The sequence below is a fragment of the Dipodomys merriami genome, unplaced genomic scaffold (assembly GCF_024711535.1).
Source record: "Dipodomys merriami isolate MVZ:Mamm:240054 unplaced genomic scaffold, mDipMer1.0.p SCAF_6, whole genome shotgun sequence".
Taxonomy (NCBI): Eukaryota; Metazoa; Chordata; class Mammalia; order Rodentia; family Heteromyidae; genus Dipodomys; species Dipodomys merriami.
The window spans coordinates 11,855,358-11,880,432 of record NW_027206179.1 but is presented as its reverse complement, the minus strand read 5'-3'; the positions used below and the strand labels follow the sequence as shown (position 1 = coordinate 11,880,432).

At 47.7% G+C, this 25,075-nt stretch overlaps 1 protein-coding gene across 5 annotated transcripts in view; it reads left to right on the top strand.

Moving 5' to 3' along the window:
• Nucleotides 1–18,882, top strand: part of LOC138813951 (transcription factor Dp-1) — a 47,123-nt gene extending 28,241 nt beyond the window's left edge. For 3 of the 5 annotated variants that reach the window (XM_070002565.1, XM_070002564.1, XM_070002566.1), the window contains exons 4-12: nt 1,270–1,376; nt 5,890–6,011; nt 7,120–7,285; nt 7,980–8,123; nt 8,575–8,643; nt 9,445–9,596; nt 10,829–10,995; nt 12,892–12,970; nt 15,974–18,882. In XM_070002565.1, the coding sequence (XP_069858666.1) occupies nt 1,270–1,376; nt 5,890–6,011; nt 7,120–7,285; nt 7,980–8,123; nt 8,575–8,643; nt 9,445–9,596; nt 10,829–10,995; nt 12,892–12,970; nt 15,974–16,121 (1,154 nt within the window). In that variant the 3' untranslated portion in view covers nt 16,122–18,882. The remainder of the gene's footprint in view (nt 1–1,269; nt 1,377–5,889; nt 6,012–7,119; nt 7,286–7,979; nt 8,124–8,574; nt 8,644–9,444; nt 9,597–10,828; nt 10,996–12,891; nt 12,971–15,973) is intronic. The other 2 variants (XR_011367881.1, XR_011367880.1) reach the window with 2 other exon arrangements.
• The last annotated feature ends 6,193 nt before the right edge of the window (nt 18,883–25,075 follow it).

Here is a 25,075-nt window from a genome sequence, read left to right as displayed (position 1 = left end):
GACTTTTTGTGGGTTATTTGGAGGTAAGAGTTTCTTGAATTTTTCTGCCTATGCTAGCATTGAACTGTGATTCTCCAGTTTCAGCCTTCTCAGTAGCTAAGATTATAGATGAGCCATTGATTTCCGTAGCAGGTCCACATACCTGTAATAATGTTCCTTTTCCCCTGCCTCCGTGTCAGTATTTGCCAATTTTTTTTATGATCTCCATTTCAACTGGACTAAAGTAGTGTTTGATTTGCATTTCCTTTATGGCTAAAAGCATTACACACACACACGTGTCATTTGCCTATTTATTCATTGTATTACATACACACACACACACACACACACACACACACACACACACACGTGTCATTTGCCTATTTATTCATTGTATTAGTCTTTGGGTCTTCGTGGCAAGAGTGCCTATATAACAAGTTCCAGGTCCTGAATTCAAACACAAGTACCACAAAAACAATCAGAAAAATTCCACAAAAACATAGCTATGGACTGTGATTAGCAATTATAAATATATGAATGTAATAATTTAGGATTCTTCTTTTATTAATGGGCTGCAGCAATTCTGAGCATTCATAATATTTGAAAACATTTTGTTACAGAGTTCCTCTGGGAAGACTTTCTTTTAGGGTCTAAACAATGTTATTTCTAGTAAATTGGCTCCTTGGTACAAGTGTACAGCTGGGCGCCTTTTATAACTCAAATGTCAGGTCCTTCATAAAGATTGTGTGGTACTCTTGATGTTAGGAAACATGTTCAGTGTTCTCTTTATGTTGCCAGATTAAAGCAAAAGTGAAAATGCACTTACTCCTCTCTCTCTCTCGATACATACACACACACAGACTTTTTTTCGTTTGTGTGTATGTTGGTACTGGGGGCTTAGGTAAGGCTTTGTGGCTACACTGGGATTTTTCACATGCATATCTAGCACTCTATACTTGAGTCATACTTTGAGTTCTGTTTTTTTTTGCTAATTAATTGGAGATAAAGTCTCAGTTTGGTCCACCAAAGCTGGCTTTAAACTTCCACTCTCAGATCTCAGCTTTCTGAGTACCTAAGATGATAGGTGTGAGCCAACGGTGCCCTGTGTAAAATCCTATTCTGCCTTGTGACAGGAAGAGTTCTTAAGGAGATGAGCCTGGGGGCAGGTGGAGAGAGGAGAGCAAAGGGATGTCTACTGCATGTTGAAGCTGCAGGAATTCAGCGTTTTTACTGAAGCACCACCTTCCTGAAAGAAGTACTGCGGCCTCTGACCTGTGCCTTGTGTTGCAGGTGTGGTGTCGCTGGTGGCTGTGCACCCATCCACGGTGAACACACTTGGAAAGCAGCTCTTGCCAAAAACCTTCGGACAGTCCAATGTCAACATCACACAGCAAGTGGTAAGTGGTAAGCATGTGGATGGGGCACTGGAGTGGGTAGATGCTCCACTGTGCTGCCCTGGTGTCCCTGGAAGGCTAGACCTTGCCTGGGGTGCTGGGTGACCATGACTTCTTCCTCTGGGGGTATATGCATAGTAGTAAGTGAACCGGACACATGGGGTGTAGTGTCCCACACTGGTGAGTGAGGCCCTTACCCCCAGAGAGTGACAGGAGCGGGTGTGGGTAGGGTGAGCCAGCTTCTCCCTGGTGGCCTCCAGTGGCCCGTGTGGTCACAGTTATGAGCCCAGGGAGTTATTTTGTGTTCAAATGGGCACTGCAGTGCCCAGGTCACGCAGCCACCCTGGCCTTCCTCCATATCCATTGCTTTGAGAGCTGGGAGGCCGGGAGGGAAGGACCTGGATGGGAGTGAGGGATGCAGGGGGGAGGGGAAGGGAAGGACTTGGGAAAGGGAAAAGGAAAGGACACGGATATGTCCAATGTTAGGGTGGGGGGAGGATAGGGACTACCATTTCCTTCACTCTCTGTTACCAGCAAGGTGCCCCACAGAGCAGGCCTGTGTCTCCCTTCCCAGGGCAGGCCGGGGCCTTGGAGCAGTGTGTTTGGCATCTAGACCACAGCCGCTCTTGGGCCAGTCCCTTGGCCCTCCTCCTGGGACCAACTTTGCCACGGTTGTAGATTGTCCAGATCCTACCTTGGGTCCTACCTTGGCTCTGGCCTGCATTCTGGGGGTTTCTCCTGAGTCCCAGACCATGGTTACACTCGTGCCTTGTTCCAGACCACACACTGCTTCCTTCTGCTGCACCCTCCATGGACCTCCCCTTGTCCTCCGCCCCTTAGGAAGGGCTCACAGCCTGAGTGAAGAGACCAGTGTGGTGCTGTCTCTCAGGTATCTACAGGCCTCTCCAGGTTCCCACAGGTCTCCACAGGATCCCCACCTCAAGGAGAGGCCTGGTCAGGGCTGATGGTAGTTGATGCTGTCTGGGCACCTTCATCATAACCACACTTTCTTCAGAGGAACTCAATTGTTTATCCATCTTAGTCTTACGATTGACATCCTGTGTTTCCTTTTATCAACATGCACCAACTTCATCATATCGAAGTGTCTGAGGTTTAAATAGGAGTGCCTATGGGCAGAGTTACACTCAGGAAAACACTATCCTGTGGACAGAGCAGGATTTCCCTCAAGTGAGAAGGGGTCTCTGCTAGGCTGGTCCTGCCAGTTAGATGTGACTGAAGCTTGCTTCACAGGGCTGTGGGTCATTAAAAGCAGCATAAGTCATTCTGTAGTGCTTGGTTGTGCTTGCTGCTAACTAACGCCATTTTGCTAAAAGCTAGCCATTTCAGTTTCCTTTCTGCTTTATAATTTCTGTCGTTTTTATTTTAATACTGGATTTTATAGCAGCGTTTAGCTTGGTGAATAAACTTTAATTGAAGCAACAATTCTTTTCTTTTTTTTCTCATGCTAGTGCTGGGGCTTTATCTGTTCACAGCTGACTCTAACACTTGAGCCACACCTCCAATTCCAGTGTTTAGCTGTTTAATTGGAGATAAGAGTCTTGTGGATCTTCCTGCCCAGGCTGCCTTTGAATAGCAATTCTTAGGTCTTAGCCTTCTGAGTAGCTGAGTTTATAAGAGTGACCTACCAGCACCTGGTGCACCAATTCTATTTTTATTGTCCTGTAAATGGGTTGATGGAAAGATAATATAAACATTCCTAGTGGGGCATTTTAAACTGTTGGTCTGAAAACCAAATTAGTGATTTAATTTGAGCTGTGTTGGGAGGACTTAGTAATTTCTGTTTTATGCTTTGTAATATGTTGAAGTGTATTAGCTTGCGTGTTGCAAATGATTCTTAAACCTTCATGAATCAAAGGTTTTAGAAAAAAGGACTTCTGGTTCTGAGATAGAGAATGAGGCATAGCCCTTTGTATGTGAAACCTGACTTGCTCGTGTCTGCTGGGTCTCCAGCAGTCCCCTGCCAGCTGCTGGATGGCTGTTGTGTTGCCTGCTTGTGCAGCAGAGTACACAGAGCACAAGGTCTCTGCCCTGGTGGCACTCCCCTGTGAGCCCTTGTGGGTGAGATTGTGGGGGTGCCTTAGGAAAGTTTTGTGGTAACTTCCTAGTTTTACCATCTACTTAGACCTCTAAAACAGTGTAGCTTTACATAGGGATATATTCTTGGATATTTTTCATGTAAGTTGAGTTGCACATCATAGCCAGAGGTTACTCTCATTTCACTTTTTAGTCTTTGAAATTAGGGTGCAAAGGATGGCCTTAGGGTCCAACTTGGGAAGGAGGCCCTGGGTGGGATCCTTCTCCGCCCTCTGTGAACACTACTGGGCCTTATGTCTGCCTTCCTCCCATGTGCTCTTCATCTTCATCTGTGTCCTTCAATGGCCACTTAGTGTGTGGTATTTTCCTCTCCCATGTGCTCTTCATCTTCATCTGTGTCCTTCAATGGCCACTTAGTATGTGGTGTCTTCCTCCCATGTGCTCTTCATCTTCATCTGTGTCCTTCAACAGTGTGTGGTATCTTCCTCTCCTATGTGCTCTTCATCTGTGTCCTTCATCAGCCATTTAGTGTGTGGTGTCTTCCTCTTGTGCTTTTCATCTGTGTCCTTCAGCAGTCACTCAGTGTGTGGGCTATGGAAATCTTGGGGTGGAGAAAACCTGATCTGAAGCCACATTGCTCAGTGACTTCAAACCAGTCCCAGTCCCCAGCAGTGATAGTGGGACAGAGACTCTACCCCATGACCCTGTGTCTCCTCCTTGCTTTTCAACAAGACCAGAGCAGTGGGTGTTCGGACAGTTCCTGGGATATGGATAGGGGTCTTACGCCTTTGTGCCCATATGCTGAAACATAGCTCACAGGGTGAGGAGTGGGGCCTCCTGAACTCTCTTGGCAATCCACAAGACTGCCTCATGGAGTAGCCAAAGCTGGGAAGTGCACCTTTGAGCAGAGGCCCACAAAGCCTGCCAGATGCAACTGAGTCTAAACTGATCCTAATCATCAGGAAAAGGTGGTTCGCCTTAGCACCTGTTCTGTGCTTTGTTCTTGCCACTTACTGTGTGGGTTGTATTGGAGAGGCACTGCAAGGAGCCCAGACTAGGCCTTGCAGTCCTAGTTGTTTGTGGGGCTTGTGAGGCCAGTTAGTCTTGTTGCCATTTGCCTCTGGGTGTCCTCTGTCCATATGGAGTGTTCAAGGGTGGAGGCAAGCACAGCTCCTGTCTCTTAACTCTGTTGAGGGCAAGGGGGAGATGGCGTTCCCGTCTTAGGTGAGTGGGCTTGCCCAGCTGAGCCATAGCCTGTGCAGTGTCTGCCTTTCCAAGTAGTGGGCCTTGTGAATAGTGCACCCTCGTGTGGTCAGCGCTCCTTGAATGCACCCACGTCTTCTGAACAAGGAGAAGCCTTATGAAATATTGCTTTGTAAAGGAGACTTGTTCTCTCTTCTGTTTTATTTTTCACAAGCTTCTCTGGTCTGGTGCATGTCTTGCTGATGAGTGTGGTGCCGATAAGGCTGTAACCGTGAGGATGGATGCACTACCAATATCAGGGCCACACAGGTGTCTTTGGGACAGCAGCCCCATGGTTCCTTAGCATGCAACCATCCCACTCCATCCCTTCACTGGAAACTTGGTGTCCCTAGTGGCATTTGGTTTCAAGTTGAATGGCTTAACATTTACCTAATTGTTTCTGACTTAGAGCTATGGGACAAGGACTGAATGGTTGAGGCTTTTCATTAGCTATTTGAGGCAGTATCTGTGTTCAGAGACCATCATTTCACTTAGCTGAGGGAACTAAAATGACAGACCTGTTGTCAAAAAGGCAAATTGTGTGTTCCCTTCTCTAATGAGAACAGTGCTGCACACCCTGCCTGGCAGGGTAGCTGCTTACATGGGCTCACGAGAGTTCTCCCTGAGAACACCAGCTCTGGCTCCCAGGCTAATCACACCACTGTGCTTTGCTATCTGGCTGTCAGGTCCTCCCCAGAGAAGGATCCTTGGGCAGAGTACCTGGGCATTTGTTTTTAAAACAAGCCAACAGCCCAGGCAGCACTAGCTAGCTATCGGTGCAGGTTGTGCATTTGTTTTGAAAGCCATTTTTCGTTTGTTTTTTGGTCTCTCTTTAGTGCCATGGAAGGATACAGTTTTTCCTTGTCTGTCTCATTAAATGAAGTCAGTCCAGACATGGGATGGTAACGCTGGCGGCCATGGAGGTGCCTCTGCAATGTGGACACCACTGTGTTCTCCGCACAAGAGCCGGCCATGTCTGTTCTGGCCTGCCTGGGCTGGCTGCGGCTTCTTGATGCTTTTGCCAAGTGAAGAAGATACCCAAGCTAGAGGTGAAGCAGCACCGTGCCCAAGCAGTTGTGTGGGCATCTGCTTTGTCTCTGTCCTTCCTTTCTCACTGTGCTGGTGAGGCACAGCAGCAGCCACAGATGTGAGTGGATGACACTGATGGCAGCATCATGACATGCAGATATCTGATTGTTCTGAATTCTTTTCTGACTAGGTGATTGGTACGCCTCAGAGACCAGCAGCATCAAACACTATTGTGGTAGGAAGCCCACACACCCCCAGCACTCACTTTGTGTCCCAGAACCAGCCGTCTGACTCCTCACCTTGGTCTGCTGGGTGAGCACCCCCTGCCCAATGGTGGCAATGTCTAGAATGTCCTCTTCCCCAAGGGACCATGTGTCATATAGTCTGTGGTGGGGTGTCCATGCATGCTGAGATTAAGCTCCAAACCCATCACTGTCTGTGGGATACTGAGGTGTGAGCCCCCTAGTCTGGCAGCTGTTCTTTCCAGGGTAAGAGCTGTAGCTCAAGAAGAGGAAGATGCTGATCTCCATCTTGTTGCTGCTACTCTGAAACTTTCACTGTTGAGCTGGGGTAAATGTCCCGCCAGGTCTGCACTACCGTGCAGTGTGTCCCCATGTGCATGGTTTTCCTTGAAGACCAATTATGTGTCTTCCCCTACAACCACATGCGCTCCTAGGTGTGATGATGCATACCTGCAGTCCCAGCTACTCAGAAGGTAGAGGCAGGAGGATCGTGAGTTCAAGACCAGTCCAAAGTTATTGAGATTTTTTTTTTCCTCTGAAAAAATTCAAAATAAAGCAAAAAAGAGGCTAGTGATGTAGCTCAAGTAGTAGAGTGCTTGCTTGCATGTGCAAGGGTGATCCCAGGCCACAGAGAGCACACGTTCACACTACTGTACAACCACATCTGTTGTGGTTTGCTACGGCAAAAGTCATCATCACCCAGAACTTAGCCAGAAGGAGCTTGGTGACCTTGTTTCCCAGATGGTGACTTAACTACAGTCACGTTTGGTATCTCCTCCCAGTCTACAGCCTGTGCTGACATGTGTCCACAGTTGTGGTAGCCTGTGAAGTTGGCCCTGCAAATCTCTAGATTTCCACTAACATGCATATCTGATACCAGTCAACATCTTTAGAACACTGGTGCTAGCGTGTTGTATGGATCAGACACACACTGGTTCCTGCCTTTTGGATGTCTGCCCACCTTTCCCGACATCTGAAGGCTGAGGTGTGTGATCTGGTCTCGTAAGCGTTTTCTTTCTGACCTTAGACACGTGGACACCTGCCCATGTCCTCAGTGCCTGGGGGTGTGTGGCGTCTGCACATAGGGCCTCCTCGTGTAGTTGGTAGTCTTTCTCGTATCTGAATTCTAGGCTGTTTCCAAGAATGCTGATATTGTCTCCTTTTCTGTATGTTTTTAGGAAGCGTAACAGGAAAGGTGAAAAGAATGGCAAGGGCCTGCGGCATTTCTCTATGAAGGTGTGTGAGAAGGTGCAGAGAAAGGGGACCACCTCCTACAACGAGGTGGCTGATGAGCTGGTGGCAGAGTTCAGTGCTGCTGATAACCACATCCTACCAAATGAGTCAGTAAGTGCTGGGTAAGGCTGGGGCCAGGGCCTCAGGACCCCTCACTAGAGCACCCTTGGGGCCAGGGCCTCAGGACCCCTCACTGGGGCGCTCTCAAGACCAGGGCCTCAGGACCTCTCAATAGAGCACACTTGGGATCTCAGGACCTCTCACTAGAGCTCACTCGAGACCAGGGCCTTAGGACCCCTCACTAGAGCACACTTGGGGCCAGGGCCTCAGGACCCCTCACTGGGGCACACTCTGGGCCTCAGGACCCCTCACGGGGCATGCTCCAGGCCAGGGCCTCAGGACTCCTCACTAGAGCACACGGGGCCAGAGCCTCCGGACCCCTCACTGGGGCATGCTCCGGGCCAGGGTCTCAGGACCCCTTACAAGGGCGTACTTGGGGCCTCAGGACCCCTCACTAGAGTACACTCAGGGCCAGGGCCTCAGGCCCCCTCACTGGGGCACACTCGGGGGCTCAGGACTCCTCACTAGAGCAGCACTTGTTTTATGTAGAGGGTTGCAGACAGATGGGGACATTTCTGTACCAGTCTGAGGTGGGCCTAGTCATCTGCAGAGGACAGGTCAGGAGGAATGCTCCCTGAGCCAACGTGGCATACCACCCAAGGCTGTGCTCAGGGCCTAACACCTGAAGTGCGCTGATCTGTCAGCCCTGTGCATACTGGGAAGGGTGCTGCTCTGTGTTTCCCAGGCTTATGACCAGAAGAACATCCGGCGGCGTGTCTATGATGCCTTAAATGTGCTGATGGCCATGAACATCATCTCCAAGGAGAAAAAGGAGATCAAGTGGATTGGCCTGCCCACCAACTCTGCTCAGGAGTGCCAGAACTTAGAGGTGTTTACAGCCTTCTTTTCCATAGTGTTCTTTAGATTTACCCCAGAACACCCTGTCTCAGACAGATGTCCTGGGTTACTGGCAGGTTACGAGTGCTTATCCTCACGGTGGGCCTCATGAGCTGCTCAAGCTTTGTCACTAGGAAGTTTTACCTCCGACTACATGTCTAAACCCCAACAGAGCTTAGTTCTTGGCCCTTGTTTTCAGGGCTTTATTTTGTTTTTGTCTTTCATTACAGCTGTATTCACGAAAGGAAATGGTGGGGTCAGGAGTAGTGTGTGAAGTTTCAGGGATGTTGGTCTTCATCTGTACCTTCTGCCATGTCCACACTTGCCCCAGTTGCCTTGCCGAGAGTTGTGGAGGTGTGGTGGGGAGAGCAGATAGCTGTGGTGCCATGCAGACTGGGTTCGTCCAGCCCAGCAGCCACCTGCTCATGGGTCTATCTCCACAGGTGGAGCGGCAGCGGAGGCTGGAGAGGATCAAGCAGAAGCAGTCCCAGCTTCAGGAGCTTATCCTGCAGGTAGGTAGATGGCCCCTCCTCCTGAGACTCAATGAGTTTTGCAAATGCTTGCTGGGCTCCTCCCCTGGGTGTGGTCGGTGATGGGGTAAGGGGCCACCAATGGAGCCCTGTAGCATCTAGTGACACCTGGGAGTCCTGTCACAGTCCCCAGCCCCTCACAAGGCTGCCTGAAACTTGATCCCACCCACCGAAGGGCAGGGTTTGGAATCCACCAGCTGGGGAGCTCACCTTTTCCTGTGGCATCAGCCAGGGCACCAAGTAGATCTTGGGAACTGGACCCAAGAGAGAAGCAGGGATAGCCTCGGTTCCAGTCTGTGGTTGCCTGTACAATGTGTGTATTGCATGCCTGTGCTGTAGCATAACTGCCTGCTTGTTGGAGATCAGTGGGTGCACTTGCTTCTATGGGGAGGCCGTGAGGGTGGATCAGCTGGCTTTGCACTGCAGAAAGTTGTGTGTATACAGCCACGACAGGAATAAACACTGCCTCTGGATTTGGTCCTGCTGGAAGGAGAGGTCCTTCACCCTAACACCCTTAGTCTAGGACAGGGTGTCCCCTCCCTGTGGTGTAAACCAGGTGGCCGCAGGGACTCGCTTTCATTGTGGCTGAATTGTCTGTGTTGTGTCTCCCATGTTGATCCTCTGAGGCCCCAGCTCCCCACGTGTACCCTTCCCTTGGCAGCACACCCCAAGACCCAGTGAGGGTTGTTCCCTCACAGTCTGGGTCCCTGCTGTCCACCGGGAGGAAGCAGAAGGGTTAAGCTGGCAATGACTGCTACCAGGGTGTCTCTTCCTCTTTTCCAGCAAATTGCCTTCAAGAACTTGGTGCAGAGAAACCGTCAGGCAGAGCAGCAGGCCCACCGACCACCCCCACCTAACTCAGTCATCCACCTGCCCTTCATCATTGTCAACACCAGCAGGAAGACAGTCATTGACTGCAGCATTTCCAATGACAAGTATGTTGGTGTGGGGCTCACATGTGGCACAAATCTGTGTGTGTGTGTGTGTGTGTGTGTGTGTGTGTGTGTGTGTGTGTGTGTGTGTGTGTGTGTGTGTGTGGTACTAGAGTGTGCACTAGGCCCTCTACCACTTGAACCATGCCCCCAGCCCTTCTTTCTTAAGTGATTTCTCAAGAGTTTTTTGCAGGGCTGGCCTCATGTTGGGAACTTCTTACTAGGGCTTCCCACATAGTTGGAATGACAGGTATATGTCATTACTCCTGGCTTGTTTGTGGGCAGGGTGGGAGAGGGGAGGGAGAGCAAGGAGAAGTAGTTTCTAGCTAGGTGTGTGTGTGTGTGTGTGTGTGTGTGTGTGTGTGCGTGTGCGTGCGTGTGCGTGTGCGTGTGTGTCTGTGTGTATGTGTGTTACTGAGAATTGAACTCACGGCTTTGTACTTGTTTACATTGCTTGCTCTGCTGGTGTTCCACTTGAGACATACCATACCTCTAGCCCTATTTTTGTTGTTGTTTTGTTTTTTGTTTTGTTGGTCATGGGGCTTGAACTCTGAGTCTGAACACTGTCCCTCAGCTCTTCAGGTCAAGGCTAGCACTCTAGTGCTTGAGCCACTGCTCCACTTCCAGTTTTCTGAGTGGTTTATTGGAGATGAGATAAGAGTCTCAAGGACTTTCCTGCCTGGGCTGGCATTGAACCATAATCCTCAGATCTCAGTCTCCTGAATAGCTGGGATTACAGGCGTGAGCCACTGGTGTCCCACTTTAGCCCTGTTTTTTTTTGCTGGTTATTTTGGAAGTAGACTCTTAGAGGCTGCTTTTCTACCTCTGTTGGCTTTGAACCTGAACCTCCAGATTTCAGCCTCCAGAAGTAGCTAGGATTATGGATATGAGCCATCAGTGGCTGGCTAAGGATGTCACTAACTTTTTGCCTGGGCTGGTCTTGAACTGTGGTTCTCCTGATTTCTGCCTGCGGTCACAGGTGAGTCACTGTGCCCCTCTTGGCAACTCTTTTTTGGGGTGCATAGTGAGGACTTCCTCTTGAACACTGCAAAGCAGCAATACAGCCACCACCAGGCCCTGGAGCAATACGGCAATTTGTGGTTACTCATGCTGCTTTGGTCCTGAGTTCATGCTTTGTGCTATGCAGTGCTGGGTGTGGGGATAATAGCCTAACCCACGTGTCCTCCCCAACTCGGAAGACCCCGTCCCCTGACAGTGCCCCTCCCTCCCCACAGATTTGAGTACCTGTTCAACTTTGATAACACGTTTGAAATCCACGACGACATTGAAGTGCTCAAGCGAATGGGCATGGCATGTGGGCTGGAGTCAGGGAGCTGCTCTGCCGAAGACCTCAAAATGGCAAGAAGCTTGGTACCAAAAGCTCTGGAACCATACGTGACAGGTCAGTCCTGCCCTGTGACCACAGTGTAGCTGAGCTGCCCCAGCACTGGACCTCTGTCTGTAGGCTGGGATGGACATGGGCCTGCTGTTACCCAGTCTGCTGTTGGAGCCCTCAAGTGGCCCTTGTGGAGTGGAAGCTTTATGGTTTGAAGCCAGCTGGTGCAGAAATTGTCTGTCCCTGCAGTCCTCCCAGCCCACTGTGCTGCTCTGTGAGGACAGAGGTGTGCTGACTGTCTCTGCAGTCCTCCCAGCCCACTGCGCCGCTCTGTGAGGACAGAGGACATGGTGCTGACTGTCCCTGCAGTCCTCCAAGCCCACTGTGCTGCTCTGTGAGGACAGAGGTGTGCTGACTGTCCCTGCAGTCCTCCCAGCCCACTGTGCTGCTCTGTGAGGACAGGGGACATGGTACTGACTGTCTCTGCAGTCCTCCCAGCCCACTCTGCTGCTCTGTGAGGACGGGAATGGTGCTGGCTGTCTGCAGTCCTCCCAGCCCACTCTGCTGCTCTGTGAGGACAGAGGTGTGCTGACTGTCCCTGCAGTCCTCCCAGCCCACTGTGCTGCTCTGTGAGGACAGAGGACATGGTGCTGACTGTCCCTGCAGTCCTCCCAGCCCACTGTGCTGCTCTGTGAGGACAGAGGTGTGCTGACTGTCCCTGCAGTCCTCCCAGCCCACTGTGCTGCTCTGTGAGGACAGGGAGATGTGTTGACTGTCCCTGCAGTCCTCCCAGCTCACTGTGCTGCTCTGTGAGGAGAGGGGACATGGTGCTGACTGTCCCTGCAGTCCTCCCAGCCCACTGGGCTGCTCTGTGAGGACAGAGGTGTGCTGACTGTCCCTGCAGTCCTCCCAGCCCACTGGGCTGCTCTGTGAGGACAGGGGACATGGTGCTGACTGTCCCTGCAGTCCTCCCAGCCCACTGTGCTGCTCTATGAGGACAGGGAGATGTGCTGACTGTCCCTGCAGTCCTCTCAGCCCATTGTGCTGCTCTGTGAGGACAGGGGGATGGTGCTGGCTGTCTGCAGTCCTCCCAGCCCACTGTGCTGCTCTGTGAGGACAGAGGTGTGCTGACTGTCCCTGCAGTCCTCCCAGACCACTGTGCGCTCTGTGAGGACAGGGGACATGGTGCTGACTGTCTCTGCAGTCCTCCCAGCCCACTCTGCTGCTCTGTGAGGACGGGAATGGTGCTGGCTGTCTGCAGTCCTCCCAGCCCACTCTGCTGCTCTGTGAGGACAGAGGTGTGCTGACTGTCTCTGCAGCCCTCCCAGCCCACTGTGCTGCTCTGTGAGGACAGGGGGATGGTGCTGACTGTCCCTGCAGTCCTCCCAGCCCACTGTGCTGCTCTGTGAGGAGAGAGGACAAGGGGGTTGTGCTGACTCGACTCTGGCTCTGGCCGTGTGGCCCGTACATTGGTGACTTTTTTTCTGAGGCGTTGGGTCCTGGACGAAGACATGAGGGATGTGGCTTCATGGTAAAGCTCATGAAAGTGCTTGTTTTCCTATTGTTCCAAATTTGTGGTGTGGAATTATTTATTCTCTGAGGAGAGTCCATAATTCTGCTTTGCAACTCAAGGGCTCCAACTCATCCTGAGCTTGTAATGCCGTGGAGACCTGCTAGGGTCTCAGATGTCACAGAACCAGATGCCAAGGTGTTCAGCATTTCCTACTCTCTGGTACCCCTTGTTGAGATGGTGCCAACAGCCTTCCCGAAGGAGTGTGCACGTGTGCCGCAAGGTCCTGCTAGCTTGGACATGCACCTGGGGCCCTGCTTGCTCCATGCGTTGGATAGAAAACACCAGGTCTCTTTGAGCTGGCCAGGCCCAGTGTGCGTACTTCTTTGCTTACGCCTTTTGGAGTCTCCCTTGGCTGTGTTGTCATTTGCTCCCTTTTTCTTTCTCTGCAGAAATGGCTCAGGGATCCATTGGTGGGGTGTTCATCACGACATCAGGCCCTGCCTCCAATGGGACACGGCTTTCTGCCAGGTAACAGGGTTGTGGGTGGGCGTCCTCTGGCCTTTGGTGTGGCAGCCTCTTGCTTGCTGTGTGCCATACCCAGAGCTGGACCCTTCATGGTGTCTGTCCCTGCCACAAAGGTGCAGCTCAGGAGCCACTCCATGCCGCCCCTGTGGAAAGACACACAATAAAATGGGAGGAAAAAAATGGCCACAGTTCACTGTCCCTGACAGCCCAAGTGACAAGCGGTCTTCTCAGAGCTGTTTTTCTTCTCTCAGAACCCGCCTAGCATCATAGCATATGCATAATTTTGCCTTCTGCTTTTTCACTATAATTTATTTTTGGTTACTGAAGACCGTACTTAAATGCATATGTATTTGTATTAACCTTTGGCTTAGCAGTTCCAGAGAGCAGAATGATGCCCCTGGTATTTACATGAATGCTCCCATGGTAACTGAGATGGCTTTTTTTTCGGCTGTGGGGCTTGGGTGCTATCCCTCAGCTCTTCAGAGCGCTCCACTGCTTGAGCCGCAGTGCCACTTCTGGTTTTCTAGTGCTTTATTGGAGATAAGAGTCACAGACTTTCATGCCCAGGCTGGCTTCGAACCATGAACTTCAGATCTCAGCCTCCTGAGTAGCTAGGATTACAGGCGTGAGCTGTGAAGATGGCTTTTATGGTAAATATTAGCACAATGTAGCAGTGGATTTACTGCTTTTTTTATTGCAGGAGTTTATTTTTTATAGTTTATTTTGTATATTTTATTGCAGGAGTTCTATTTTCTAAACTTAAACATATGTAAAATGTTAAATTTCGCTGTGTATTGAGGTGCATTCGTAGCATTCATGCAGGTCCAGCAGGGACTGATGAGATAGAGCTGGGCTGACAGGGCAGGTGTGCTTTGCAGGCCCTGTACATGAGGGCCAGGCCAGGAGCAGCTGTGCGGGCCCTGTGCAGGCCCTGTGGGCCTGGCCACTTCACCTATCCTGAACAGGACTTTGTGTGATGATTATTGAGGGGACATCGTGAGCATCTGTTTGTCACAATGTGATTAGCTCTCCTAAAGTGCAGTTTTTCTCATTTGTCCTGATTTCTAGCTGTTCGTGTGTGTGTGTGTGTGTGTGTGTGTGTGTGTGTGTGTGTGTGTGTGTGTGTGTGTGTGTGTGTGTGTGTGTGTGTGTGTGTGTGTGTGTGTGTGTGTGTGGTGATGTCAGTCTGCAGAATATTTAAGAAAAATTTAAGTTTGAGGAGGGTTTTTTTGTTGTTTGTTTTTTTTATCAGCCGTGAGGCTTGAACTGAGGACCTGGTGCTATCCCAGAGCTGTTTCTTACTCAAGACTATGGCTTTACCACTTTGAGCCATAGCACCACTTCTAGTTTTTAGTGGTTAATTGGGTAAGAGCCTCATGGACTTTCTTGCCTGGGCTGGCTTTGAACTACAATCTTCAGATCTCAGCCTCCTGAATAGCTAGGATCATTGGCATGAGCCACCAGCATCTGGTTTAAGTTTGAGTATTTTTTAAAAATTTAATTGTGGTCAGGTACCAGTGGCTTGTATCTATTATGTATGTACTGAGGAAGCTGAATCTGGAGGATCTCGTTCAAGGCCAGACTGGACAAGTCTTGAGACTCTTATTTCCAATTAACAAGCAAAATGCAAGATTAGAGGCATGCCACTAGTAGTCAAGAGCAAGAAAGCTGAGAGTATAAGCCTGGTACCAGCATAAAAATAAAATTATGTGGCCTGGCATGATGGCTCAAACTTTAACGTTAGCTACTTGGGTGGTGGGAATAAGGGGATCTCTGTCCTGGAAGCCAGACCTGAGAGAATTCGTCTTTACCGGTGGCTGCACATGGTGATGTGTGTCTTAGCCAGCTACAGAAGAAGCTTAACGGGTGAGTGCCTGTTGTCTCCAAGGACAGGAGGGCACAGTAGAAGGTTTCTGTTCTGGTTTCTGTTGTACCTAAATGAAATCCTATCTTGGAAATTACCCACACCAAAAAGGTCTTAGGCATTCTTGGCAAGGGCTCTACTACTGAGCTGAACTCATGGCCTGGGCACCGTCCATGAGCTCTTTTGCTCAAAGCTAGCATTCTACCACTATGAGCCACAATGTCACTTCTGCCAATTAACCACTTTTCTAGTGATTAATTGGGATAAAGAGTCTCATGGATTTTCCTGCCCAGGTTGACTTTGAACTGTGATCCTTAGATTTCAGACTCCTGAGTGGCTAGGATTATGTGTGAGTCCTTAGCTCCTGGCTTGGGTGGCCCTTTCCACACTGTGCCCTGCCCTGTGTGGCCCTATCCACATCAGTTGGGCTTCCCATGGAAAAGCAGTTGGGTGTAGGGAAAGCTGGCTTCAGTAGCAGTGTGATAGAAGGCTGCATGAAAGCGTATTTAGGTGGCTCCTGAGTTTGTAACAACTTCTGACTTGTTTTGCTAAGCTGAATATCCAGATGTGGTTACTTTGCTAAAAGGAATAACACATGTTTATGGCTGAACATCCCATATGTGGAGTTACTTTGCCAGAAGTATACATGTGTTGATAAACACTAGTAAACGGCATTGGAATGTGTGCGTGAGGTTGATTGTGTGTTGAGTGGCATCTCAGCTCCAGCCTGTGGAGAGTTTAGTGGTGCTGCCCACTCTTGGGTTCTGATCCATGTTACTCAATTGTGTGGGGGGGGGGGGTGGGGGGCGGGGTGGTGTGCTGGGGCTGGAACTCAGTGTCTCATGCATGTCAGGTAGCACTCCCTGTGCTGCATTTCTGGACCTGGCCACCATACAGACCCAATCCTCACCTTGTACACAGTGCACTGTACTCAGTTGTGGGGAAAAGGCCCGATCCGGCGCTGTGCAGTTAGCTGTTCACACTGAGAGTGAGCACAGGGGCACCAGCAGCACACCGGTGAGCACCCTGACGGGTGGGGCGGGTTGCAGTCATGCAGTTCCATTGGGGAGTTTGTGTAGCCCATCCTTGTGCTGTCAGAGTAGGACACACCGCTGACCTCACCTGGCCTCCTGTCCCCACAGTGACTTGAGCAATGGTGCCGATGGAATGCTAGCCACAAGCTCCAATGGGTCCCAGTACAGCGGCTCCAGAGTGGAGACCCCTGTGTCCTACGTTGGGGAGGATGATGATGATGACGATGACTTCAACGAGAATGACGAAGAAGACTGAGTTCCCGACTTGCAGATACTTTCCCCTCCAAATTCAGCTTCAGGAAAATGTGCTTAGAGAAGACAAACTTGTTTTTTATTATTGTGGGTTTTCTGTTTTTGGCTTACTCCCAAGAAGACATTGTAAGCTGTGGAGTTGAGATGCACACTTTCAATAAGCAGGAGTCATTGGTGGGTGTGGGGCGTGCGGCTGTGCGCCTTCCATGCCAGTGTGCCGGTGCAGGGCCTCTGCTTACTCTAGGATTCTGTGTTTTCACTTTGTTTTTAAATTCAGAGTCATTTTTGCCCCTCAGCAATTCTTACTGGGTTTGCTGCGGAATCATCCTGCACCCACCAGGGACGGGTGGTGTGCCCCTTGCCTCCTGGGGTCCCCGCCACGCGTTAACGCCTCACTGGGTGCTGGGTGGCCCCCTTGTGGGCGGCATCAGGCTCCAGGGTTAGTTTTTCATTCTTTAAATCATGCAGTGTCCAAAGAACCAAGCAGATAGCAAAGCTCTACATTTTAAACAGTAAGCGCCATAAATTTTATTATGACTATTTTTCCTTAAATTATATTGACTGTTGTGGTCCCATCAGGTTTGAAGGCTTTTTTCCTCTATTTCAACAACAAATTGCAAAGTACTTTGTTTGTTTGTTTTCGCTTTGTTTGGTAAAGGTTTACTGCCATGCTGGCGCAGTTATGGAAACTGTCTGGAAGGTTTATTGCTTATGGTAAAATTTGCCTGATTTCTTACAGGCAATGTTTGGAAACTTTTTATTATATAGTTGTTTACATACTTATAAGTCTATCATTTAAAGACATGTACTGAAACAAATGTTGTATTTGTTTCACGAGCATCTTCCTGTAATCTATTATAAAGTTGAAATTAAACATAGAGAATGTTTTAACAGTTTTTTAACTCAAAATTTGTCAATCATTTTTAATAGTTCTTTTTTTATAAAAAGAAAAAGGAATTTAAGGACAGGCAGTAGTCTCTTAAAATTTATTCACAAAAAAACCCGTTAACTGCACAGTTGCTGTCAGCTGCCTGTTCTAAACGATAGTCTTTTTATTGAAACACAAATAAACTTTTCTGTAATATTTTATGGAATATAAAGAGACTTTAATTGTTTGACTTGTTTAACTTGGCACTGTTAGTTTTTATTAATAAAACGCGCATGGGCATTTTAAACAAGCTCTGTGTTTCTCTAATTCAGGATTATTGTCTAGAAATTGCACAGCTTGTTAGCTTCATTTCACATGTGAGTGGAAAAATGGGCAGTTGTACCAGCTGTGTCCTGTGGCCATGTGTCCCTTCTGCCATCTGGAGTGACGGAGGATACCTCCTACTACTTGGGGTGGCGTAGGAGGTGAGCAGTGGCACATTCAAGGTGAGGCAAGGCAGCGAGCACCATTTTTCTAGATGCCTGTGGTGCAGAGGAAGTTTATTTCTTGACTCTTTCCTCAATTGTAAAAGATGAGGTATATTTTACAGATTTGACTAAGAAACCAGGATTGTTAAAGTAATCTGGAAAGATGACTGAGAGGAGGAAGCCATTCTGGGCACCTGTTCCCTTGCCTGACAATTGTCCTGTAAGAATCTGCCAAGTGTAAGGTCTGGAACCGAGTCTATAACTCCTGGGCCCTCCAAAGGATGTGTGGGAGTATAGCACCTGCTTGGTGGCTGGTGGGAGCCATGGTGGACAGAGAGCTCTGTTCCTGAGTGTGGAGGTGTGCCCTTGGATTGCTAACTGCTCTTCTCTTCACAGAGGTGCAGAAAAGTTTGCTGCTTCCCGGAGGTGCCCTCTCCGCCCTGTGCTGCGTATGGTCACGGGAACTGTACCCCCTTCTACCACTGCCCACGCCTCTTAATTTTTCTCTTTCCACTAAGACTGAAGAGACTGGCACACTAAAAAAGCAACTTTGTTTAGGGGAATTTAGAGAGTGGTTGTGCCTCACAGTAAAGACCTGAGAAGACAGACCTTCAGTAGGCATCTCAAGCTGACCTCCAGCACAGATGGTCTTCAGTTTCCAAAAATCAAACCCAGAACACAGTAAGTAATAAGTTCAACAAGCCCTAGGAGATGGAAATCACCTTCTGGCCACTACATTAGCATATCTGCATGTCCAGTGTTCAACAGAAAGTTATAGTGTATACGGAGAAAGCATGCAGGTATAGAAGGAAAATAAATCAGACATTGTCTCTGCAAAGATGTCATAGCAGACATCTTGGACAGTACTTGAAAACGTACTCAAAAGATACATGGGGAACTAAGTAAGGAAGAAGAGAAAGTATAAAAACTGGACTGGGAAAAAAATGGAAACAGCAGTTAAAGAGACAAAGCCTAAAAGGAAATAAAGTTCTGGGGCTGCAAAGCAAGCATAATTAGAAGATTCACAGGAAGAGTCAGGCAGAATTGTTAAATTTGGAGATGGGACAATGTAAAGTCCTGAGTCTGAGGAATAGACAGATTGAAGAAGACACATGGAAATTCATCCAGATGGCCAGCAAGTATATCCCGAATGAATCTTGAGAAAGAACTGAATATTCGCTGATTCAGTGGCTAGAAACACCAACTTAAGTGGAGGACATGAATAAAGTGTTTAAGAAGCTTAAGAAATTCCAAGTAAAGTGAACTCAGACCCACAACAAACTTCTAAAAGACAATGTTAAAAGCATCAAGAAATGAAAAATTGTTACATGTAAATGTCCTTGACAACATGATCTAGAAATCTGCCAACCAGGGAACCATGATGCATCAGGTCAATATATTAAAATTGCTAAAAGGAAAATAAAAGCAGTCCTGAAATACGTCTGTGTCTCACTGGCTGTCCTAAGACTTTCTGATCAAAGCTAGGGAGTTTTTTAGTAGAGCTGCCTACAGGCAGTGTACAGGGCCATCCAAACAGGGTGAAGGCCACCAAAGGATGAAGCATTTGGAAATCAGATCCCTGGTGGATATGGAGATGGGACCGTTTTCAGTGTTACCACAACTGGTTTGTAATGTGGCTGTTTTCTATATAATTTTAGAGAGATGTATTTACAAGACTAGTTCTTGTGTATACCATGTATTAGTTTCAATACCCAGTGGGATGGTAAAGTTGAATGTATGTAGATTCACATTAAAACGTTACAGCTTTAGAATGTCAGGTATTACTTTGGTAACTGCAGAGTAATCTCTAGAATATACATAGAAGGAAACAAAATGAACTTAACCATTCACTACAGAAATTAAGCACAAGAAGATGGTCATTCAGGAAACAACGGATAGAAAAACCAGTAGAGAAAGTAACACTGGTAGGAGTTCTTATCAGTAATCACTTTAAATATAAATGGATTGAATTCTCCAGTTGAGACTAGCTGGTAGGATGGATAAAAACATAGTTACCTTGTATGTTGTCTAGCAGATGGTTTAGATGCAAAGATTTTAAGTGAAAGCATGAGAAACATATGACTACTACACCAGCACAGAGCAGTGGTGTCTATGCCAGTACCAGAGAAAGCAGGTTTTAAATAAAGGTCGTAAGAAGCAAAGGACTATGCAGGACAATAAGTTCAATACAGGAACTCAAAAGTATATGCAGATTAACTGAAGATCAATTGAAGGGAGAAGTGGTTACAAAAATGATATTTTGGGCTGGGAAGGTGGATCAGTGGTAGAGTGCTTGCCTTGCATGCATGAGGCCCTGGGTTTGATTCCTCAGTACCACATAAACAGAAAAATCTAGAGGTGGCACTGTGGCTCAAGTGGTTGAGCGCTAGCCTTGAGCTGAAGAGCTGAGGGACAGCGCCTAGGCCCAGAGTTCTGGCCCCAGGACCGACAAAAAGATTTTGGGCCCCACTCCACAATGGATAGAACAGGCAGCCAAGGTACATACATCAAGAACAACTAGCCCAGAGAAGTAACCAGAACTCACAAAACATGTATGACTGTAGCCAGTAGTAGTAAGCTCTTCCCAAGGGGTCATGAGGTATTTAAAAAGACAAAGAATCTATTTTGGTTACAGTAAGAGGAAGGTAGAGATCTAGAAACTAGAAGATAGAGAAAATTTGGGGAATTGAAAAATGTTCTCTGGGCTTTGATCTTAAGACCTTGCTTGCTTAGACTGGCATGCTACCACTCAAGCTACACCTCTAGCCCTAACAAACATACCCAATGAATCAAGGAAGAAATCAGGAAAACTACAAAATACTCAGAAATCAGTCAAGTCGAAAACGGCAAAGCTTAAGGCTTGTAGCCAAAGCATTGCAAAAAGAAATGTATAAATAGAGATGGGGAAACAGTTCAAATTAATGTTACAAACTCAGGAAGTAGGAAAAAAATTGTATTAAACTAAAAGGAAGGAAATAAAAATTTAAGCAGAATGAAATGGACAGCAAATAAAAACCAAAATCATGATTTGAGAAGTTCAGTAAAATTGATAAATCTTGGGGCTGGAAAGGTGGCTCAGTGGTAGAGTGCTTGCTTGCCTTGCATGCATGAGGCCCTGGGTTCGATTCCTCAGTACCACCCAAGCAGAAAAAGCTGGAAGTGATGCTGTGGCTCAAGTGGTAGAGTGCTGTCCTTGAGCTGAAGAGCTGAGGGACAGTGCCCAGGCCCAGAGTTCAGGCCCCATGACCTACAGAGAAAAAAAAATTGATAAATCTTTTAGAGGTATAAAAGGACTAAAATCAGAAATGAAAATGACATTTCTACTGATGGCATTTGTTGTATGTCAATAAATTTTAAAGCTTAGATGAAGAGGATAATTGGTAGAGACAACCCACCAAGGCTTAATCCAAAGATTAGTCTAAACCTAGAACTAGTAAGAGGTAGAGTTTGTCCTAGAAAACCTCCCTCCCAGCAGAGAAAAACTTGACCTAGTGGCGTTCTACCACACTATCAAAGGAACAAGAAGATCATGTCCTAACTCAGTTCTATGCAGCTAGCACAATTGTCATCTTAAAGCCATGCCAAGGCACTAAAGATGTGTACCCATTACACAAAGGCCCTCAAGGCAACCAAGGGATTGGCAGGTCTGCTTCAACACACAGAACATGACTAGTGTGATAGGGTACATGAACAGGACGAAGGTGAAAATCATCTGAGAATATAAGAATGCATCTTATACAATTCTGCACATTATTATGGTGAGCTCAGCTGACGAGGAGGAAACACGTGAAGACAAACTCCCTGAACATGTTGCTTGGTGGTGAAATGCTGAACTTTTCATTTTAGATGGGAAACGATGATGCCCGATAGTAGTATAATGGACTCTCCTGCCCAGGCTGGCTTCGAAACTTGCTCCTCAGATCTCAGCCTCCTGAGTGATTACAGGTGCGAGCCACTGGCACCCTGCCAAAACCATTTTTAAGTAAGACAAAACCTATAAAGTTCTTAGAAGAAAACAGGATGAAGTGCTTATGATTCTGGATTTGTCCATGATTTCTTGGATATAATACCAAAGGCACAGGAGGCAAATGAAAAAATATACTAAGTAGATACTGAAAGTTAAAAAGTTTAAGACTAAATGAAAAAAAGTATCTGATAAAAACTAGGTGCTTACTTAGCCTTTAACAATAACCCAATTAAAAAATGAACTAATGATTTAAACAGAGACTTCTCAGAAGTCAATATGACCAATAGACATGAGAAATGTTCAACATCTCTGGCCATAAAGGAAAAGCAAATCTAAATAATACCTTGATTCTACCTTACCCCCGTTAGAATGACCATTATCAGGAAAACTAAGTAACCAATGCTGGCATGCATGTGGCCAAAAGGGAATACTACTGCACTGTTGGAGGAAATGTACACCTGTTCAGCCATTCTGAAATGTAGTATGGAGGGTCCTCAAAAAACTAAACAACTGCGCTGTGACCCAGCAATTCCACTGCCGGGCATTTATCTGAACACAAGCAAGGATACACTAGAGCTACTACCACAACCAGGTTTATTAGAGCATTACCTGCCATAGCCAAGACAGAGAATCAGCAGAGATGCCCCTCTGGATAATGGGTCAAGAAAATGTGGTGTATATTCACAATGAAATTCTCATCTATCAGAAGAATGACATTGAAGCCAGGTGCAGTGACTCACACTTATAATCCTAGCTACCCAGGAGGCTGAGAGCTGAGATTGCAGTTCAAAGCCAGCCCAGGCAGGAAAGTCCATGAGATTCTTATCTCCAATAAACTACTGAGAAAAAAAAAATGGAAGTGAAGCAGTGGCTCAAGTGTAGAATGCTAGCCTTGAGCACAAAGAGGCTCAAGGACAGCATCCAGGCCCTGAGATCAAGCCCCAGGGCATGGAGAAAAAAATGACTATTGGTAAGGAAATGGAAATAAATACTTGGAAAGGATTATTTTAAGTGAAGTAAGCCACACCTAGAGAAACAGGTTGCATGTTTTCCCTCATTAGTGTGGACTAGAATGTGCCTATAAATCTAAATGTAACACACTGAGTGGCACCCAAGCAGTTATAAGTAAATAAACTGAATTATAATAGGATATATGGAAAACATAAATAGGATAATTCTTTAGAAAGACTAAATCAAAGCTCAATGAAATGAGTACCAGGAAATGGGTACTTGGTGTGTGTGTGGGGGGTGTCAAGAGGAGGAGTTGAAGAATGAATGGGGTGGGCAAATGAGTGGAATGCATTGTACATGCCACAGAACTGAGAAAAACAAGGGAAGGAGGGGTGGAGATGTTGAAGGAAAAACAGATCAAGATGCATTGTATACATAAATTGCTTTGTTTGATGGCAAAAATACTACATACCCTAAAAATTAAGAAAAGGAGGGAGTGTGGGGTGCATGACATCGATCAAGAGGCACTGTATTCATAGCTGCACTGTTGAGTGGCAACGCCTTTGTATAAGTACCTAAAGAAAATGAAAACGTTTAAAAAAAATGAAAGGAAGAACTCTGCATACATGCCCCACAGATGGACCTGGATGCCATCTTCAGTGAAATAACCCAATCAGAAAACACTGGGTCATTCCACGCATCAGGTATTTAGAAGAGCCAGACTCAGGGAAAGAAAATCAGACTTCCTGTAAAGATCATGGAAACAAGAATGTGAAAAGGTGTGCAACATCAACAATCCTTGGGGAAATGTAAGTTAAAGATATATCGCTAGGATGACTACTGACAAACTAGAAAATAGCAAACTTCTGTATTTTGGATCTGGGGTACCCCGCGGGCCCACGGGTGTGGTTTGAACCCCAACTCAGCTGCACTGTGGTGCTGCCATGGAAGCAAGTAGTGGCTAGTCTTCAAAAAATTAAAAGCAGGATTACCATGTGGTCCAGCAATTTTGCCGCTGGATATATGTTCAAGTCCTGGAGAGCGTCTCAAAGACATAGTTGCACATGTATACCCATTGCACCAGTATTCACAATAGCTAAAAAAAAAATGCAAGCCACCCAAGCATCCCTCGGTACACAAGTGGACCAGTAAGATGTCTACTCTGCATATCTCATTCCAGTGTAGTCTTTATCTTAAAAAGGAAAGGCATTCCACCCATGCTGCCGTACAAACAAACCTTAACGTCGTCGTCGTCGTCGTTGTCGTCTTAATAAACCAGTCAGTGAGACAAGCAGCGTACTGGGTGCTTCTGCTCTCAAGGCACCCAGAAAATGGACGAGGTGCCATGGCTGGGACTGGGGCACAGTCTGGTGGGAACAGTTCCAGTCTGGGAAGATGTCCAGTTCTAGAGGTAAATAGAAGTACTGGCTGCACAGCTGTGCCCACACATGCACCAGAAGATGGCAAGAGGGCAACCTTGGTACAACCAACCAAGGAAAATAGGAAGAAGAGCAGGTGTATTGCTTGGATGGCTGAGCAAGTCAGTGGATTAGTTTCAGAAAAAGCCAGTGTTTGCCGAGGGAAATGGAAAGGACCTTTTTCTGCAACCGGGGACTACAGGTGTGCCCTGCAGTGTTGCACTGCATCCTGGGAAGCCTGGGGTCATTAGGCTTGTAGGGTGGAGGGGTGGGGGCGGTCCTGCACTAGGGCCAGCTCACACAGGCTGTTGGCATCTATCAGGAAGAGGCCTGTGGGGGCATGGAGGCAGCCATGAGGAGGCCCAGATGGCTGTTGTATGCTGGGGCAGGTGTGCTCACTCATGTGAAAGTGGTTCCCTTGTATCCTCCTCCTCTGGTTTACCAGAAGGAAACTAACTGTAACCGTTTTGTAAAGGCAATTAAACATGGAGTGGCTGGGCCCTGACCCTAGATTACCTTCCATCTTGGTAAATCACCTCATGTTCACGGCCCAAGCTGTTGAGTCAAAATCTGAATTTTACCTGAGCTGCTGAGCCGGGATCTGCCAAGGTTGGTCTCAGAAGCCCCCCTGGAGTGCGTCTCCGCCGTCACTCTCCCTCTTTTCACCCTCCATTTCTGTGAGTATGAGGATCTAGTTCTGTGTGCAAGGGGCTCCACTGTGGTACGGGTTGTGCTGAGGTCTCAGAGGGGATTCGGTGTTTGCAGAGCCTGGCATGTCTGTGTGACCCTATCTGTATGGTGTGTGCTGAGTGGTTTGGCCCGGGGATGGAATAAGAAATGGAGAACAACAGATGACTTCCTTTGTGCAGTTAATCTGGCTGGGTGTATGTGGTGGGGTCAGATTTTCACATCCTACTCCTGGTGCTAGCAGATCCCGGGCAGCACTGCCAGGCCAAGGATCGGCCTACATCCTGCAGACGGTGCTGAACATACAAACTGTGTCTCAGGGGCACAGTCATCCCAAGAGGGAGAGGGAAGTGGTCAGGTTTAGGTTCTGTCCCAGGGCTATACCTCACCCCTCTCTGGCCTTCTTCCTAGAATCATCAGTGTTCTTTGGTAAGTTTCCCGTGTTGCACTTAAACTGTAAATAAAAGGGAGCGTTTGGGCTGAGCAGGGTGGCTCATGTCTGTAATCTTAGCTGCTTTGAAGGCAGACTTGGGAGGATCAAGGTCCAAGGCTGGGCCTGGGCCTGAAACTCTGAAAAGA